A 20667-nucleotide genomic window follows, 5' to 3' on the forward strand; every position below is an offset into this window, starting at 1 on the left:
GCATTTATACTGCAGGCCCTTTTGGTTGGTAACAGTTTGGAACAGCTACTTTTTACTTCCTTACTAAGCTGCCTAGGACAAGGTGTCCCTTGGATTACCTTCTTCATTCCATTCTGTTTATCGCTAGTTGCTCTGCTTCAGGGAGTGGAATTTGGGCATCTTCCTAGACTTGAGCCTTCCAGCACAATGGCGGGAGTCCTTGTTGGCGTGGTGTGATCAAATCATTGTAGTAGACCTGGTTGGGTAGCCTAAAGGCTGGCATTCTGATGATAAAAATGTCCAAACCATTTCATTCGACATTTGGTCAAAACATCCACAGCTAATTACTTTTTCTCAAAATTAATCAATTTGAATTTTTATTTTATCCCCCACAGCTATCCTTCTCTTGTAGTCGTTCCTTCAGCGTTATCTGACGACAGTATCCGCAGGCTAGCCAAGTGTCACCGCCAGTACCGGTTCCCTGCCATCACATGGCGTCATCCAGGCACCAAAGCACTGCTCTTGAGATCTAGCGGGTTCCACGGCAAAGGCATGATGGGAAGGATCAAGTCCGCTCCTAACCCGAGCACAAGTATGTTCACCTTTTTCTTGTCTCCTTTTTTGTTTACCCCTTTTTTATAGCAAAAATTAGCAGGATACCAGTCACAAATTGCACATGTGGCATATTAGTTTAGCTGGTAACCTTATTCTAGAAAGCACAATTTTGTTTTGCTAAGCAACTTCTTGTGCTTAAGCAGCTATATGAAATACGGCCCAGATGTCTGTTCCAGGTGAGGGCTACACTTACAGCTTAACTGGCAGTATATTTTTCCTACTTTTCATTTTTTTACATCTTGAGAAATATCAGAAAAAATGTGATTAAATGGTCTGAAAAGTTTCAGAAAGTCATTACATGTTAACATATTGGAATAGCCTTTGTACTTGATAAAATGTTCATTTATTTTGTATTGTTTTTATTTTTGGTATTTTAGTTTTTACAACAAATGTCCAGCAGCATAAACTGAACACGTCAGGTTATGTTCCTCCTTTTTTCCAATGACCAAATAAAATGCCTGACTTAATTTAATTGGACTATCGACCCAAACCAACTGCCACTTTAGGGGCATGTTGCAACCTACTCCAGGGGCTGGAACAGGGTCACTCCCTTCACAGTCAGTAAGGATCTAGATATATGTATAATCTACTAGGAGCCTGGCTGGTAGCTTCCCAACTCTTCCCTGAAGCAATAATGGTTACATAAAGTGCCTTGCTCAAGAGCACTAGTGTCATGACCGGGTTATGAACCCACACTCTGCTGATGACAACACCAGAGCTTGCGACACCGGTGAACTAGACCGCTCAGCCACAACACACCCCCTGAAGTGCTCGATGTGGCCAACCACACCCTTTTTTGTGAAGTGAAGAATAAAAAATTAAAATTAAAAAGACAACTTTTTAAATGGCTGTTTTTTAAAATGGCCACCAAATGCACAGCACCACTTTGATTTTGGCTGTGAGTTTATTTTTACTGCATGTAATTTGCACCCACCACCCGCCACACCATTCCACCATGTTCATGCCGCTTTAAGCTTAGCTGCATATTCCTATACATGTGCCAAGACTTTACACGCAGACACAACTGCTCACTGTCGCATTCAGCCATAAATACTTAGCAGGTTAACCAAGACTTTTGGAGCTGTTAGTAGAGCCAGATTATCCCATAGGCACAGTGGCCGTTGTACCAGTTGTCTCCCTGTTTTGTCAAAGGGCCAGTGTCCCAGGGAAACCTGTCTGTCAGAGACTTTGTCCCCCACATGGGAAAGTAATATGGGCTGAAGGAGTATGATTAAAAGAGGGCACTATAAGAAACAAACTTTACACAGTTCATTGTTTGGGGGACAGAATTTCTGGGGGGGTACAGAATCTCCTACCACACCAGCACGTTAATCTGGAGGTTGTTGGTTTAAATCACGCTCTAGTAAACTTCTCTCTTTTCAAACATTTGAAGTTTATAATCAGTTACAGGCCTGTATGCTTCATTTTTCAAAGGGCAAGGCCACCAAGGCATTTTCTCCTTGGTAAAGGGCACCCAATGAGGAAGTTGTTAATTTCTACTGGAGCACTCAAGGGCACTAGGCAATGACCGGGGCATGGAGACAAACGCCTTCGTTGCCTCCGTTAAGTATCAGGCCTGAAGTAACTCTCTGAATGAGAAAAATAACCCATTGTTTTGGATGGTTAGTAATCTTGTATGTGACGTCATGGCTTTGGTGCTGCCTGCATTCACCCATGTTACCATTTACAGGCGGGTCGTCCGAAACCAGCAGCAGTAAAAGCATTGAGCAGGATAAGTTCTTCACCGCCGTGGTGCTCAATACACCGTGTGGTAGCTCCTACAAGTCCGACTCCCTCGTTAGCCTCAATGCCATCTTACCTCCCTCCATGACCCTGGAGCCTGACTCCACCCCTCATATGAGGAGAGGTCACTCGGGGACATTGTTGCAGAGAGGTTTCCATCGGTCGAGCGGCGGGAAGTCGGCACCGAAGCCAGGTAAGCATAGAGTAGCATTCGAACAAACCTTGTGTGACGATCACCAGTGATAATAGACAACCTATTATTATAGTGTCGAGAATCTGCGGTCCAGTGAGCCAATCCATTCAGCTCTGCCCCTTTATGCATAACTAGCCAATCATAACCATAACTGTACCCACTGTCAGAAATAAGCTAAGGACAGAAAAATCTGGCTTCGCAGAAACACATGTAGGCTGTGAGGTTGGTGTGGTAGTGTCTTGCCTCGCCTTCCACGTCTGGGACCCTGGTCGAATCCTACTGGGGACACTATGTGGATTGGGTTTTTCAGTCCCTACTTGACTGCGAGGGTTTCCCCCGGAATAATTCTTGGGGTTTTTCCTCCCATATCTAAAACTTCTTCCTCATCTTTTCTTCTCCTTTGGCTCTAGTTAGAGCTTTGAGAATATTTATCCGGACCCAGAACACCATATATTGGACATTGGCTGCTTAGCAAAAAAATTTGGCTTTAACAATATTTAACCAGAGCCCAAGAGTTATATGTACAATGTGTGAAAAGACTTACAGATCAAAAAACCACTAAAATAAATGCAAGCTGCAGCAATTTGAATTATTGCAGTTTGCATATTTTGTTTAGTGGCATGGTGTATTGCAGTTTCGTGGAGCTAGTTTTAATGGATTTGTCAATTGAGGTTTTTTAGTCGGCAGTTGCTACACGTATCTCCAGATATTTTGAGAAGCTGCTGGGAAAAAAAGAATGAGAATTTGTTTGGCCGTTTGCCTATTATGTGCAGGCTTCATCAGTTTAGTGCCACAGGCAAAAATTATGCACAACTGCTGTATTTCGCTATGGAATATTTTGTTGATTTGTTTTTCATACATTTTCTTTGATGTTACATCTATATCATTAGTTTCTATTCAAAATATATTTTTGGTTCAAATTTTGTGTATTTATATCGTTATTTGTTTTGTGTTATGCACCACCTTTTTGTCTCATTTCACTTTGCGTCCATTTGAGTGAAAATTTGCTGTGTGAATGACTCATTTTTACACAAATTTTCACACCGTTTGGTTTAACATTGTTGGTGTTGTTGGGCGATTAAAACTTATCACCAATGTATACTAATTGATACTGAATGAAATCGTGTGACGTGAAACTAACTTTATGCATCGTGGATGAAAAAGTCAGTTACAACAGTTGTGTTGTTGTCATGTCTCTTCCTTTTGAAAGGAAGTGCATCACAGCTGACTTATTACCCTCTCCCAGTCCCCTCCCTACTTGACAGCCCAGCCCTACTACATTGTACCTTTCACTCACTAATCCATTCAAAAACATGCCCCCGTTAACTGTGTCTGTTTTAGTGGTATAAGCTGGTACTGTTTACATCCAGCATTGAGGATGTGCTTGGGAATGCAGGAGACCATGCGAAATTGTGATACACATATAATGTAGGACATTTCAAATATCATTCCTTATTATTACAAGTAGAGTTGCATTTAAAAATTATGTTCACGTCAGAGTGCTAATGAAAAGTACTTGTATGTCACTCAGGGTTTTGTTCTCAGGCCACTTTTTGTTGCACTTAAGTATGTACATGTACATGGGAGTACATGAATTGCGGCATGTATGTCACTTGATGTGTTATCTATTAGTAACCAGGACTCCCGGTTTGTGTCAAATCTTGTTGTATATTCAACATACGGTTCCCCAGGGATTAGTTCTTGGACCGTTTCCTCCCTTGTGCACTTTCATAGCATGTGGTTCATTCACATGCAGTTTATTACAATTAACAACTGTATTTTCACTCATCAGGGCTGTTTGACAAGTCTTTATCAACACTGAAGAGAGGTAAAAAAATACTTCAGCACACGTTTAACCATAACACTTGCCTGCGCCCTCTCTCTATTTAGTTTATTCAGTTCTGTCCCCCTATAGGGCCTATCACTAACATTTATGCAAGCATACATCGTTAAAGTTCTTTCTCTTAGCCTAATGGCCCCGTCACAACCGAAGTAGCAAAATTTCCCTAAAACTCTTTTTTGGCGTAAACATAGTGTATTCATAATGAGTTGGAAGTATATTCATATCGAGTTGTACATTGTGATATAAACTTATACAGAAAGTTTCAATAACTTATCAATAGCTTATAGATAACTTATACCAACGAATGCGTAGCGTGTTGTCGGCATTCACAACGTATGTCCAACGCTAGTCAAACTTATGCATTGCAACTTATAACATGCTAACATTTTATTGTACTGACAACAAGGTCCTTTCCTGACAAACTTAATCATGTATTGCTTCATGCAAAGCTACAAGATGCACTGATCATGCTTGTCAACATATCAAGCTCATGTCATTGAAGCAATTTAAACCATATTGAATACAACTTGTTGCAAACTGCAAGTTAACCCAAGTAAACAGCCCCTAGGGAGAACAGTTCTTTGGCAACTGATTGGAATACCCCAGTATGACAAGACAAAATCTATAAGTCATTCAATCAATAAAATCAGTGAATCAATCAATTAGTCAATAAATCATTCGAACACTCAATCAGTCAATCACTTAATTAGTCAATCAATCAATCAATCAATAGATCAATCAATCGATCAATCAATCAATCAATCAATCAATCAATCAGTCAATCAAACAATCAATCAATCAATCAATCAAACTATCCATCAATCAATCAATCAACCAATCAACCAATCAATCAATCAATCAATCAATCAATCAATCAATCAATCAATCAATCAATCAATCAATCAATCAATCAATCAATCAATCAGTCAATCAATCAATCAAACTATCCATCAATCAATCAACCAATCAACCAATCAACCAATCAACCAATCAATCAATCAATCAAGTGACAAATAATTTTATAAGATTCAAATAATTTTTATTTTTTTCCTTAACACATATTTCAGGCTCTAAGCATTCGAGACAAAAAAGAGATTCATATATATAATTATACCAAAATGGTAAATCTTGATTGTAAAATGATACAAATTTTTCTAAAAGAAGTTTTTTTTAAACATCACAGAAAGAAGTAAAAACACAGCCATCTCTTTTCAACGAACTATGCTTGCGTAAATGTTAACAATAGGAGGTTTTTGAGGCCACTTGGTGGCAGCAGACTACCAGGCAAATCCGTTGTTCTCAGAATTGTGCGCATGCTCAGAGCTATCAAGACAATGGAAATTTCCCTGGGATGTGGACTGACACCTTTGAAAGGTGCCGGCCCACTTAATGGGTAAAGTTGTTCTCAGAAATATGCGCTCGCTCAGAACTATCTAAACTTCGGAAATTTACCGGGATGTCTGCTGCCACCTAGTGTTGGGGATGCTAGATGGTGTGACACTTATCGGGTAGAAATATGCGCGTTCTCAGAACAACGTAAACAATGGAAATGTACCCAGTGTGTCTGCTGCCACCTAGTGTTCCTGAGTGTCTCATTGTGTAAGGTCATTAGCATCCAAGGTAAATGTCCCAACCCACACTCAAGAAGAGTTTTAGTACAGAAAAGAATGGATTCTTCCCGGACAATCTTGCCCCACTCCTGAAAAGGTCTCGGAAGCTGCGGTTAACTTCTTTACTTGAACACTTTATCTTAAACCCACTGCTTTTTCCTTTTCTTTATTTGAACATTTTTATTTTCCTGCTCTTTTTTTGCAGAAGATGATCGTAAGATGATCGTAGATATTTTTAAGTTTTAACAAAGAATGTCGAAGCCATATATTTACCCAACTTGCATGCCCTTTGATTTTTTAACACCCCAACCCCACCCCCGAGTGATGGTCTCCCTTTATGTTGTTTTCTTTGTAAAATTTCTCAATTTTTCAAAATTTGAGGTTTGGTGCAAGTCTGGAAAGCTCAACATTGCTTCTTTTTTCGTTTTATTTAGGTAGTGTTTGTACCTCTGACTATTTTTTTAAGGAGGAAGTTATTTAGAAGAAAATTATCTTGGTCATTTTTGCACTGGTTTGAGTGTCTGGAAAGGCTGACACCATGTACTTAAATCTTTTGTTTGAGAATTTGCTGTTTCGAAAAGGAACCATAGTATTTTATCTTTCCGACAGTATACTCTGCTTGTCTCTGGGAGAGTGTTAAAGTCCATTTGGCCCTGTTGCTCTAAACTCTTGTCTTTCCATTTTACTGGTTGAATTTTTGTGTAAGGCTAGTTTGTGAAAATCTGACAAGCAGGGAATTAATTTTTGTGAGGTCTGTGAGTAAGCGGGGCCCATATCATGGCTCTGCTAAGCGCGAAAGTATTGGCTGATGGCTGTTGTGATTTAGAGGAAGCTGTGAGCACTAAACTATGTGGTAAGCAATGCTATAATTTTGTGCACAAGTCCCAATATGAAAGAGTTGCTTACGCACAAAACAAAAAGGAAATCAGCGGTTAGATAGGAGATTAAAACCCCAAATCATGTGATTGCAAGTCCTGCAGTCTAACCACTTGACCAAGGAGATTGGTTAAGAAGGTTATTTTTCAGGACAAATTTGTATTAGTTTTAGTTTGACTGAAAGCAGGCTTGCATGCTTTGAGATGCATGAAAATGCTTTGCAATACCGCCCTCTTGTGTTACCAGAGGTCTGATAATAGGCTCATCCATTTTTCCTGTTTAGTGCCTGTCACTTTAGAAATTCATTATCGTTTACAAGTGATATTTCGTGCTCTATTGAGAATTTCTCGTCAACAAAACTACCCACAGAACTACAAGAGATTGTCAGCGTTATTGACGATTCCATTCTAGAAACCGAGCCGGAATGGTCATTTTATGATTCGGACGATTCCTCGGATGGAGAGACTGCTAGCAAGTCTATGGACATGAATGATGGCCCCCACATGGATGATGATGAACAATGTCCAAGTATTTGCTCTCATGCTGATGTCTTTGAATGCTGGATGGAAAGTAGACTTGCTGCATTAGTCCTATGCATGTTGTATGAGGCATCTTGTTTCTGATCAGTTCCATATGTCCATACTTGGCTATGGAGAGCATGGTAGGCTTGTGCGTAAAGCACTCGCCTCTCACCAAGGTGACCCCGGTTCGATTCCTGGCCGGGGCCATGTGAGTTGAGTTGTGCGTTGGTTCTCTGCTGTGCTACGAGGGTTTTCCAGACTATCCGGTTTTCCTCCCTCGGGAAAAATCAAACACTTTCGATCTAGGCTGTGCTCCGCGGTCATAATGGGTTGATGTGGCTGGCAGCTGAATGCGCCCTTGCATGCCTGCTTCTTGAACATGTTGAAGCCACGTCCTTTGCAATTTAGCTCTTAGCTGTGAGTAAGGATGATTAGCCCCCCAAATTATATTATCATTATATTATTTGATCAAATTCTTCAAGGCCCTGGGCGAAACACAACAATTTTTCCATGACTTTTCTCTTAAACCACTTAATAATGGGATAAAAAAAAAATTTCCATACCTCTGGCAGGATTTTTTTGTCCTTTTCTTTTTTCCGTCGCCCCCATGCAAAATATTGTTTTGAGAATATCATTGTCAAAATTAAAAAATGACTAAACCAAGTTTAAACAATAACAATCTCATAAATGAGCCAGGGTTTATTTTTCTCTTTGGAGAATTTTTTTTTGTTTACCGCATTTTTGGAGAGTGTGGGTTTGAACCCTGGTCAAGATACTTGCCTTCTTAAGCACAAAACTTGACCATAATTGATGCATTCTTTGGATAAGATGAAAGGCAGTTGGTCTTGTGTATTGTCTAACCCATGTAAAAGAACCCAGTGCACTTATCGTAAAGATTAGGGGTTTCCCCAGTGTTCCTAGTTGGATTGGCTGCATCTTGCACCAGAGCACCTTGTAAATCATTGTATATTCCAGTACGCGCTAATCCACCAATCAGAAGCTCGAACTACTAGGGGGATAAAAACATATATACTACTTCCTCTGGTTTTTATCCTACTTCCTCTGTTTTTATTGCACAGTGTGTATTGTGAATTTCAATGCGTCACTCTCCGTATAGTGCAACAATTACATTCTAAACTGTGTGCGCTTCGTCGTAAAATAACGTTCTGAAAGTGAAATTTGAAACTTTGACGTACGTGAAACTGGAAGATAAATTTGTTATACATGTAACACGCACGCTCGTGGAATACAAAAAATATATAGCATGTCTGTGTCCCATATCCAACTTTCAACCTCGTTGGATATGGGACGCAAAAGCCCCATATTTTTCCCGTATTCCACTTGCGCTTATGTGATAACTTATAACATGGTGCTATGTAAATTAATAGGTCTCATACTTGCATTGCGCAGCTCCACATACCTTGCAGGAAAAACACTGAATGCTGAAGCGCCATAAGAGTAAACTGACTGACCGATATTAGCGCTTTATAAGAAGCCACTATTATTTATATTATTATCATTATTTTGGCGGGTCATCTGTTACTTGCTGAGCAAACTTCACCTTGTAGACTTTCTGGAGTTTGGCTTTCTCCTTATGAGTCTCTCATTTGTAATTTGAATGGTGTAATGTTCGTTTTGTTTTTGTTGGTCGTACAGGGCACGATTTCACAAAGCACTAAGACTCATTTCAAGTTAAGTTGTCAGTATCACCAAACAGTTCTAACAATCAGTCGTAACTTGTTGTGAAGTTTGCCCCTGGTGTTTACAAATTTTTGACGGATACTCTAATGCCAGTAACTGAGGGTAGATTTGAAAAAGGCTGGTTCCTTTTGTCTGTAATAAACATAATTGCTATGGCATACAGGGAACATGACCATAATGGACACAGCATGACCAAGGGTCTGGCATCCCGTACCATCTGCATCACCACTAACATTGCTTGCTAATAACTTGTCTGTCTTCTCCTTGCATGGTTTATTTGTATTCTTTAATTTCTTTTCTTTTAGGATTTTGTTATAAATTTGGTTCCCTTCGTATGGAAACAAATTTGCATAAAATATAAAATCTATTTGTTTTTATAAACTGAGGCTTTGATTTGTTGTATACTTGTTGAGCAAGTCACAGTGTCGACAGTGTTGGCATAAATAAGGAAATAATTAAAAGGGTAGCGACGAGTTCTTAAATGGCTATTAATACCGACAGGGTTGTAACGTGTACTAAAGGCCCGAGCCGAAGAGTCTTTAAAAACCATTTAAACACCCCCACATGATGGCTCTCCACCAATAGGAGTAAAGAAACTGTCTGGGGTATCTATGAAGATCGATTTATTGTAAAGAACAGGTAAAGTCTGCCCGGAGACATTATAGCTCATCAGGCCGACGTCATTGAAATGCTAGGTTTAATCCTATCTCGAGTTAGGACAGGTAACCCGTAGTAACTTAATGTGTCCTTACGTCTATAGATACAGTACTTAACTATTCCTAAATCCAAAAGATTTCCATAAGTTATGAAGAGTTTGGTGGAATCGCAGCAGGTTCCGTTTGCCATTAAACAACTGAGAATATTTCTATTCCCTCTGAATGCCAGTCCTTTGCAGGTTACTCCCCTGCCCACCCCAGTATTAAACAGTACATATTTCTACTACTGGGTGGAGAGAAGCAATTATGATAGAGTGCCTTGCTCAGGGTTAGGAGGCAGACATTCTAGGTTGCACCAAGGTTGATATGAATTTTATGGATCTGCTTGCTATAGCATTTTGCATTTACAATCATCTTACAGAAACAAAGCCAAATTTTCGTACTGGTTAGGTTTTGTGCCCGGTAATATGTACAAACCCGCACAAGCAAAATATATCTTTACCTGTAAATTACGCTGGTGTAAGTGCAGATCCTCCAGATAGCAATGGGCCCTATTGTGTCGTTTTTTCTGAATGATGCACGTCAGCATTATTTAACTTTCTGCATTGATAAGCATCTTGTTTGACTTACAGAGCATTTTGCAAAAACCCCTTAAAAAATAATAGAAATAGAAATACCATTTGGGTGCGGGGCATAAGTTGCAGTGGAAGGGAATAACTCCATTAAAAAAACCTGATAACTGTTCAGTTTGTACCCGGTACCCACTTTCAAACCATCATGTATCTGTACATTGATATTTCATATTTGACACCAGCTACATTGTAAGTGTACAACATGTTGATTGGTAACCCCAAAACTTGGCTTGAAGGACAAATGGTCGGGTCCCATTTTGTAGGATTGGAAACTCCATTCATGTATGTTGTTTGGCTACAGATAACATGACAAATCGGTGGCATTATCTGGAGTTCAGAATCTAAGCTGACTATCTAATTTTCTTTTAAACTGCCACTGAAAACAGACAAACACGATATTTGTATGTTTTGTGTGTTGTAAACCATAAGTGGCTGAGAATTATGGTCAAGAATTATTATTTGTGTAAGGTTTGGTAATGGCAGAACAATCACTGAAATTGCAACTCTGAAAGCTTAGTGGTAATTTCAATCATTGTTCCGACCAAAGGACCAAAGTTTTGTTACTATAGAATCTATTCACAACGCGCAGCACACATCACGCACGTCTCCTGTCTGCCATTTTGTGTGTCAAAACGTGCACAAAAGGAATGGACTCCCCGAAAAGGCAGAAATGGTAGACGCGCTTTGTTCGGAGGTGTGTAAACACGTGTACCATCCTTTGGCAAAATGGCTGACAGGAGACATGCGTGTATGTGCGCTGTGCCTTCTATAACTAACATGCATTATTCACCATTAACAAACCTACCAGAGGTGCATTTTCGCGGTCTTAAAGGAACACGTTGCCTTGGATCGGTCGAGTTGGTCTTTGAAAAGCGTTTGTAACCGTTTTTTATAAAATGCATATGGGTAGAAAGATGTTGTAAAAGTAGAATACAATGATCCACACAAACATACCTCGAAATTGCGTGGTTTTCCTTCTACCTTGTCGACTAACACGTCGGCCATTTATGGGGGTCAAAATTTTGACTCCCAAAAATGGCCGACCATGTTAGTTCGCACAGTAGAAGGAAAACCACGCAATTTCGAGGCAAACTTGTGTGGATCATTGTATTCTACTTTTAAAACATCTTTCCAACCATATGCGTTTTATAAAAAAACGGTTACAAACGCTTTTGTTTTGACCAACTCGTCCGATCCAAGGCAATGTGTTCCTTTAACCACTAATTGTTTCGGTTGAACTTGTCATGGGTTAACCACTGGCCATTGACTGAACCAGTTATTGGATATGACTGCGAAAAATGCACCCCATGTGACCAGCGGCTGCTCAATTTACCCATCATGCTCCTTCCTTCATGGCAGATCATTTCCATATTCTAAAAATAGAATATTCTCCATCTTCTCTAACCATACGCAGATTAAAAAGAATTAAACCAAAAACAGAGTGCTTTTGTTATACTCATCACAATAATATTAAAACATATTTACAGGACACTGCTTACAAAAATCAATCTTAACGACGGCATGTGTTTACATTGTAACCATGGTAACAGTCTTTCCAGGGCATGGACAATAAATAGAACCTCTTAAACACCACTGCATCTTAAAAATTACTAATCGTTGGAAATAATCACAATTTTTCCAAACTTACCTTTAAAACAACCAACTCACCTAAACATTAATATACTAAAAATTGCAGAATTTCTACCTGTTGTTTCATGTTTGTCAACAAATCCTGTCTATGTCTATGTTTGTTTGTTCATTTCGATTATCTTGAAGCTATTTTTCCAGAAAGATTGTGTGCTTTGTGCTATAAAAGCATTTGCCATGAATTTTGTTTTGTGTGTGCGTGAAAGATGGAAGTAAGTTGTGGAAAGGGCGTAAGCAATAAGCCAATGTCTGGTACGATGACTTGCTTAGTTACAGTGTACCGCTTACATTTGAGTTCCTCAGACAATAGAGACAGTTGCTATGTCAAATGGTTCGGACAAGCTTTTGTTTAGCAACCTCCAGATGAGCAGACCCTGGTACCATTGTGCCACACATCCATTCAGAAACGTTCACTGTCTCATTTTCTTCCTCCATGACGTAACTAAGCAAAAGCCTGCTCCTAATCATGTGACATACATGTAGCAACTCTCTTGATAGTCTGAGGAATTCAAATTTAATTGTTAACTTTTGATCAAGCACGTCGTTGTACCAGACTTTATTTAAAACTAACACACAAACCAAATGGCTTATTGTGCAAAATTGTGTTTCAACAGTGTTTAAATACTATTTTCTACTATTTCAGTATTTCAGACAGAATTATTTTTGAGGATTATCAAAACTCAAAGGGTTTATGCAGGGGACCAGTCGCAGCGTTTTTGGCATGGTAACCAAAGCAAAGCAAATTTTTTAATGCGAGCTAAAGCAGCCTTAAAATAAAACCCCAGTGTGAATGTTGTTCATTTATGTTTATGTCCTTTACTGTCGCTTACTACTACTTACTAACATTTCTCAACCTATTTGGCTCAATTATATAAGGATTGTCTAGCATTCGTATTCGCTTAATACACAAGAAATCGCTCAGCAGACGCATTGGGCCTTGGCGTCTTGTGTATTAAAAGATACTGTTAACTATCATTGGTGCTCAGCTAAGTTGATTAATAGTGATGAAAAATCATATACCAAAAATATAAAAAGAAAAAAATTAACGAGAAAAATTTGACATCAAGTGTTTAGAAGCAATCCATAAAATTCCTCTTTGACAATATGTTTGCTTGTTGTTTTGTTTGTTTGTGTGATGTTACTGTTTTTCAACTTGAAGTCATTGTGTTGTGTGCAAAATTCTTTGTTTACATGTACATGTAGATACATACAATGCCTTAAAACTTGTGTCAGATCAGCGAAAATATTCAATGAAAAGTATTTATTTGTTTACGTTTATCAATATGTAAGTTAAAAACTATACATAACAAATATGGAATGTTTTGGACACTCTATCTGAAGTATGGACTGTTTTTAAACATACTCTGTAAAAATTTGACTGTTTTGTTACACCCTGTTTTTAAAGGTGGATTGTTTTGTGACACACAAGTCTAACTTGGGACTGTTTTGTGACGCCCTGTTTTAAATATGGACTGTTTTGTGACACCCTTCGATAAATTCAGACTGTTTTGTGACACCCAGTTTTGAAACAGAGTATATTTGTATATTGTATTAAAAACATAAAAAGCATTCACACATCTTACATGCTCCTCATTTCAACTGTTTAAATCAACATGTCATCCACCTCACACTCAAATACATACAAAACTGCATCTATAAAACAAATGCACTTTGAATTTGAAAAACAAAATGAAATGATTCTTGCTGCCATGTTGGATACAATGACCTTTGACCTCGATCCCTCTCGGATCCAGGAGCCACGCTGGGTAAAATGAGCAGTTTCCGGTCCGGCGGTTCTGGTTTCAACTCGACCTCCATGGCTAAGAACCTTACCCTTGCTCCGCAATCAGTGAGCCGGAACGGATCGGTGACGGACTACGACCTGGCGAGCAAGAAGGACCAAGACCCAAGGAAGGCAGCGCTTTACATCTTTGGCGAGAAATCTCAGTCGAGGGTGAGTTTCCATAAAGGAACATTTTTGAAATAACTTTTTATTTACAAAAACTGAAGTAACTTTATTACCAGGGGACACGTTCATGAAATTGTCGAAGGAGAAAATATTGCCTAAAATGTGTCTGCTAAGCAGAAACGAGCAGGATACCAGTCACAAATTGTACATGTGCCATTGTAGTTTGGCCGGTAACCTTATTTTGGTAATTTGTTGTGCTGAGCCACTTTTTGTACTTAGCAGCTTTATGAGGTTTTGAAGTTATTATGAACTTATGTAGTACCTTATAAGGGTTTACACGTTGCTGCGGCGCACTGTGCAGCCTCTGCCAGAACCCCTCTTCTTATTGATAAGTGCACTGGGTCCTTTTACGTGCAGTATACAGCACATGGGACCCTGCGGCTTTAGGTCCCATTCGCTGAGTACTTCGGAAAGCTATTTGGGTGGGAAATACTTAATAATAAGAACTGAGTATTACTATTGTTATTTTTTCCATCAATGTTCCTTACCTCATTCCTTTGCCAAATAAAGTTGGTCTCTTTCTGAGCTCTTGTTCATTTGTGAAGTTGAAGTTGAAGGCTGTGTGGGGCATTTTGATGCATTCTGTCTCAAGCAAACTCCTTAAAGAACAAACTCCACTGCCACCATCTGACACAAAATGCCCTTCACCCAAACTTAATCATTCTGCGCATTGTTTTTTCAACAGGCCTTCAAAATGGAGCAGTTCAACAAATGCGACTTCATTCCTTACGACTTCTATGAGACGCGACACGTCAAGAACAGCTTGAAGAAGTTGATGAAGGCATGCGTGCCAAGCAACCTGCTCACTGACCCAGAGTGTGGATTCCATAAACTGGTAGAAGACTCAGAATGGATGGTCCAGGTAGGATAGCAAATGAGCACTGTTTTCACAAAACAACGCTTATGTGTCAAAAATTACAAATTTGATAAATCGCTTTTTGGTTGGGTTGGGTTTGGTTACTTTTAGTACCACACAAAAAACACACATAGATTAACATTAAACTTAAACGGTTTAGAGATAATGATGGTTGAAAGCTTCCCTTGAAATATTACTTGATGAGGTCCTGTACTTTTTTAGAAATAAGTATAACAATTTCACAAAACTAAAATATATCCAACCCCTGAAAAACATTGCTCTGTGATTTTCACATTTTTCCCCTTAAAAACTTGACTACTAAAGAAGTTGAAACTTCTACAGGAAACTATACATAAATCTTCATTCACAGCGAGTAGGGATTGGTGTTATGGCAAAAGACATTGTACACAAAAGGTATCAAACCCATAAGAGCTTCTTAGTTACACTACTAAGCATGACTGTTGAATGACTAAAACTGAAATTTTTCATTTTCATGAAGTTAGCAGGGATATTCTGCTTGTGCGCATCTTAGTCCAAAGGTATTCTTCGCTTACACATCTAGCACTGAAACTCGGTGCTTGCCCTGTAAGCGGAGAATGGTGATCGCAAACGCAACTTGGCAGTAAGCTGAGTCATAAAAAATGGCCTGCCCTGTCAAAAATTAAAACAACTATTGTTGCAAATTTAACATCTATTAAATCGTTGCGGTACCTGCTACTAAAACATAGTATTCAAACTGCCTCTAGCTATCAGGCAATCTTGGTGGTCTAGTTGGTAAGACACTGCTCTACAATTGCAAAGGTCACAGGTTCGAACCCCACCCAAGTAATATGCTTTTGGGTTGAACAAAGTAATTTGACTCGAATGGGACTCGAACCAGCGACCTTGATAAACGTGTCGACGCTCTATCAGTTCAGCCATAGCTCAGTTGGTAGAGTGCTGGCACGTAATCTGGAGGTCGTTGGCTCGTGTCCCATTCTAGTAAATTTTCTTTGTTCAACCCCAAATCATTTAAAAATTACCCAGTCAGTTTTCCTTGTGGTTTAGAATATTTAACAACTGTTATATTATTAATTTTATTCACGGATGTGTGTAAGCACTGTCTACTCTGTACTTCTCCTGAGTTTACAGTGCCTCCGGCTCGGTCCGTTAACAGCGCCAGCCACCAACCCGGTCATTACCACGCAGTGAAGATCGGGTACTCGCACTGTTATTCCCTAATTATTACTATATTTTGTTTAGATTCAAAGCATAATGCAGCTTGCTGGTGCAGCGGTTGACCTGATGGACCTACAAGGGTCATCTGTCATGTTCAGCTTCGAGGATGGATGGGATTTTACTACTCAGGTATGACAACACAATACAAACAGAACGAATTTATAAATAAATAGTAAACTTGTGGGTGCAACCATGGAGAAGACGAGCAGAGTATACTGTTCAAATTAAAATGTAGAGACCACACCTACTCTTCTCAAAGCCAACACTCCCTCCAAAGAGATTAACACATGGTTGTACTCCTAAGTTTACTATATATTTGTAGTTTCGTCCTATTTATCCACACCATGCAAAGCTTCAAACAATACTTAAAATACAAACGATTAGAAACAGCTCAAGTTAGTTTTATTGTGTTCATTATATAGGATTACAACAAAAAACTGTATCTAAAAACCAAAGGTATACTTGGCCATTAAATGAAATGTTATCTGAGTGGTGTTGCTTATTACTAATAATAATATTTTTCTTTTCCCAAAGGTCGTCTCGTTAGCTCAGATTTTGATGGATCCTTACTACCGTACACTAGAGGGCTTTCAGAGCTTGATCGAGAAGGAGTGGCTAGCGTTCGGTCACCGGTTTACCCACCGTAGCAACCAAACCGGTGCCCATCAAGCCAGTGGCTTTGCGCCTGTTTTCTTGCAGTTTTTGGACAGTGTGCACCAGGTGAGATTGATTTTTCCCCCTAAATCTAAGACAAAATACTTGTATAGTAGTACTAGGCAAGCCTGGGGTTATACGAAGGCCTTGGCCTCTGTTGCCCTGGTTTTGGCCTTGGTGCCCCCTTAAACATTTCCCGTAGAATTTCAGATTTTCAAGTTGACATGCCATTTTCAAAAGGAAATGGCCTACTTGTATTCAAAGCACTACATTTTTCAGTCCTAAATTTGTTGAAACCCCCTTCAACTAGACCAGGTGTGGATTTCAGTGTTAGGACTAGTCCTAACTTAGGACGACTAGTCCTAATGTCCTAACTTAGGACTAGTCTTAGGAGATATTAAAAACTTACGGCTAGTCCTAAGTTAGGACAAATAACTCGTCCTAACTCGAGATAAGACAAGTCTTAACTCTTTGTGAAATCCCAGGCAGGTGTTGACTACACAAAGAGTAAGGACTAGTCCTAACTTAGCCCTAGTCCTAGGAGATATTAAAAACTTACGGCTACTAGTCCTAAGTTTGGACAAATAACTTGTCCTTACTCGAGACGAGACTCGTCCTAACTCTTTGTGAAATCCACCCCGGGCTTGAGATACATCGGCAATACGCTCCATGTTCCTCGAACTCGCCTGGCTAGTTACGGGAATAGTACAGGGCATTTTTCTAGACTCTGGAGCTCACTTCCTGAAGACCTACATGTAAGAAAATGCACAACATCACTCTCTTCCAGCAGAAACTTAAAACACACTTGTTCCTGCTTGCTTTCCCAACAGTTTGACAATACTTTTACAAAGCTTTTTAACTGGCTGGTGTGACATGGCCTTCTTATGATAGATGCATTGAATGCCAAAAAATGTTGAAGAACATCTTGATTCAAGACTAGATTCAACCGAGTATCTACACAGATAAGCAGAGATCACACACTGCTAGTCTTTGTCTCTACTCTGCAAAGCTTTCAAATGTTTTATTATCCTTACTCTTTATTCAATCCTACATGTAGGTATACCCCCAGTTTCTGCTATCTTTTGAGTTCAGCCAGTATTTCTTGAATCAAGACTAGATTCAACCGAGTATCTGCACAGATAAGCAGAGATCACACACTGCTAGTCTCTTTCTCTACTCTGCAAAGCTTTCAAATGTTTAATTATCTTTACTCTTTATTCAATCCTAGGTACACTCCCAGTTCCCGCTATCTTTTGAGTTCAACCAGTATTTCTTGAAGATGATTGCGTACCACCACGTGTCCAATCGCTTCCAGACCTTCATGCTTGACTCAGAATATGAGCGCTTTGAAGCAGGTAAAGATACAGACCATGTGACCTTTTCCCCCGAGGAACTTTGAGGGACCAGAAGAGGGACCTATTTCCCTCGGCCAATAGGTCCCTCTTCTGTTTTGTTTTTTTCACAGGTCCGAGGGGGGGGGGGGGATAGACGTGCACTTTTTACTGAATTTGGCAGCTAATTATGTGCTTTATAACACAACTCGGTCTTAAATGTGAAATAAGAAAAGAAACTTGGAAAACAAAGGAAGTTTTTAGTTGCTGTTCACGGTTCACGTCAAGAGAGAGGCACTGTAACCAGTCAAAAATTAAAAGACTAGTTCGCCCGGGCACTACATGTAGTTCCCGCAAAACATGCGAGCACGATCACTAGATTATATCAGTTCACCCCACGTGACTGTGTTTCGGCCAACCAGAATACGGAACAAGCAAGAGGTGTGTTTTATTAATAAGTAGTTCTTATATAACCGTCTCCAAATTGATTAGAGCTGGACTTGAACCAATGACCTCTAGATTAATGTGCTGGCCCTCTACCAACTAAGCTTTTAGCCAATGTTAGTCAATGTCTTTGTTTGGGGTGCCAGTCAGAAGCCATTTGACATGAATCCCTACACACTGTAAATAAAGATGTATGTAATATATAGTTTACCTGTAGAAGTTCTGGCTTCATGAGTCATCCAATTTTTGGGGAAAAAGGTGGAAATCACAGCAATGTTTTCAGGAGAGTCGCATAAATTCGTTGTACATGCTAAAATAATTTTCATCTCACTGGGACGAAAATCATTTTTGTGAAATTATTTTATCCATTTCTCAAAAACCACAGCACCTCAGCAAGTAATATTTTAAGGGAAGCTTTCTATCATCATTATCTTTAAACTGTGTTTAAACTTGAATGTAAATTGGTGGACGTTTTGTGTTTGAACCCAGTGCCCTTATCGAAAGGAGAAGGGGGGTCGCCCCAGTATCCTGGTCTGATTGGCAGCATATTGCGCCACAGCACCTTGTAAACCATTACATGGTGCTATGAAAAAGGAGTAGATCTCATAATTCAAACGTAGTCCAACATACCTTGCAGGAAAATACTGTATGTTTAAGCGCCTTGAGCGTCACTAAGTGACAGATATGCACGCTATAAGAAGCCACTATTAGTATTTTTATCCTGAAGTATATAAATTTGAAGTTGAAATGTTGACATTGTTACTAAAGATTTCTCTATCTTCTCTTTCTTTCAGCTACCCATGTCTTTGAGGACAAACTGACCTCGCATCCTGGAGAGAGCCAAGATGATAAGGGTCCCATGAGATCCTTCTGGGAATACATTAATAAGATCAATAACAAGCAGCCTCTGTTTTACAATCTTGCCTTCGCCCCTCACACCTCGGTAAGACCTCTAGGAAGATCTTTTAAACTTTAAGGGGTTTGGGTACTTTTTCAAAATGTCCATAGATTAACATTAGACTCACAGGGTTTGAAGATAATGATAGTGGAAAGCTTCCCTTCAAGTATTACTTACTGATGTGCTGTAGTTTTTGAGAGGTGAGTAAAACAATGTCATAAAAATAAGTTTGTAAATGATTAAAATAATTTTTGTCTCATGAGATGAAAATTATTTTCATGACATTGTTTTACTCATTTCCCAAAAACTACAGCACCTCAGCATGTAATATTTTCAGGGAAGCTTTCTACTATCATTATCTTCAAGTTTGGTGTAAATCTGTGGACATTGTGTTTTTTGTCCTACAAAAGTTACATAGACCCTTTAAATTCAAACTCACATTTATTTCCATACTTCGTGAAAATTTCAAAACATAGCCAAAACGATAATTTTTACAGAAGTAACCAATAGGAAAAGCTCTTTTTACAAGGCAGAGAAAATAATTATGTATATGGAGGCATCATCTAGAATCCGAGGCTTGTGGTGAAATGCCCGATGGACAAACAAACATAAAGTGGAACAAGAACTATGCTAACTTGGTTTGCGATAACACCATGTGTATATCTACTTGCCAGGTAGAGTTTGTTCTTAGAGAACTGTCAAGAAGATACACACATGGTGTTACCGCAAACCAAATATACATTGATACCTCACCATGCAATGCCTCAAATCCTATATAAGAACTATGCTCCTGAAGTCTCCCGAACCTCCGATTACTCCACGGCAGTAGAATAAAGCAAGACAGTTCTCTAAGAACAACTCTACCTGGCAAGTAAATACACACATGGTGTTACCGCAAACCAAATATACATTGATACCTCACCATGCAATGCCTCAAATCCTATATAAGAACTATGCTCCCAAAGTCTCCCGAACCTCCGATTATCTACTCCGCGGTAGTAGAATAAAGCAAGACAGTTCTCTAAGAACAATTTTACCTGGCAAGTAAATACACACATGGTGTTACCGCAAACCAAATATACATTGATACCTCACCATGCAATGCCTCAAATCCTATATAAGAACTATGCTGTTTTAGTTTCACTCGAGGATTGGTGGCGCCATTGAAAACATTTATGTTGGAATTGGGGCTATTACATATGTATATGAATGTCTTTTGATTGATTGATGGATTGATTGATTGGTTTATACTGTATTAACTTAGCAAACATTGAGCTTCCA

General features: G+C 39.2%; 1 protein-coding gene across 13 annotated transcripts in view; it reads left to right on the forward strand.

Moving 5' to 3' along the window:
* The window catches only part of LOC139954037 (myotubularin-related protein 13-like), a 106734-nt gene that overhangs the window by 69382 nt on the left and 16685 nt on the right, over nucleotides 1-20667 (forward strand). For 6 of the 13 annotated variants that reach the window (XM_071953683.1, XM_071953690.1, XM_071953687.1 and 3 more), the window contains 10 exons: nucleotides 375-571; nucleotides 2285-2530; nucleotides 4323-4358; nucleotides 7229-7387; nucleotides 13867-13970; nucleotides 14671-14847; nucleotides 16084-16188; nucleotides 16594-16779; nucleotides 17942-18068; nucleotides 19283-19431. In XM_071953683.1, the coding sequence (XP_071809784.1) occupies nucleotides 375-571; nucleotides 2285-2530; nucleotides 4323-4358; nucleotides 7229-7387; nucleotides 13867-13970; nucleotides 14671-14847; nucleotides 16084-16188; nucleotides 16594-16779; nucleotides 17942-18068; nucleotides 19283-19431 (1486 nt within the window). Of the gene's footprint in view, nucleotides 1-374; nucleotides 572-2284; nucleotides 2531-4322; nucleotides 4359-7228; nucleotides 7388-13770; nucleotides 13971-14670; nucleotides 14848-16083; nucleotides 16189-16593; nucleotides 16780-17941; nucleotides 18069-19282; nucleotides 19432-20667 lie in introns of all 13 variants that reach the window. The other 7 variants (XM_071953689.1, XM_071953688.1, XM_071953696.1 and 4 more) reach the window with 5 other exon arrangements.

This window comes from Asterias amurensis, chromosome 22, assembly GCF_032118995.1.
Source record: "Asterias amurensis chromosome 22, ASM3211899v1".
In the NCBI taxonomy this organism is placed as follows: Eukaryota; Metazoa; Echinodermata; class Asteroidea; order Forcipulatida; family Asteriidae; genus Asterias; species Asterias amurensis.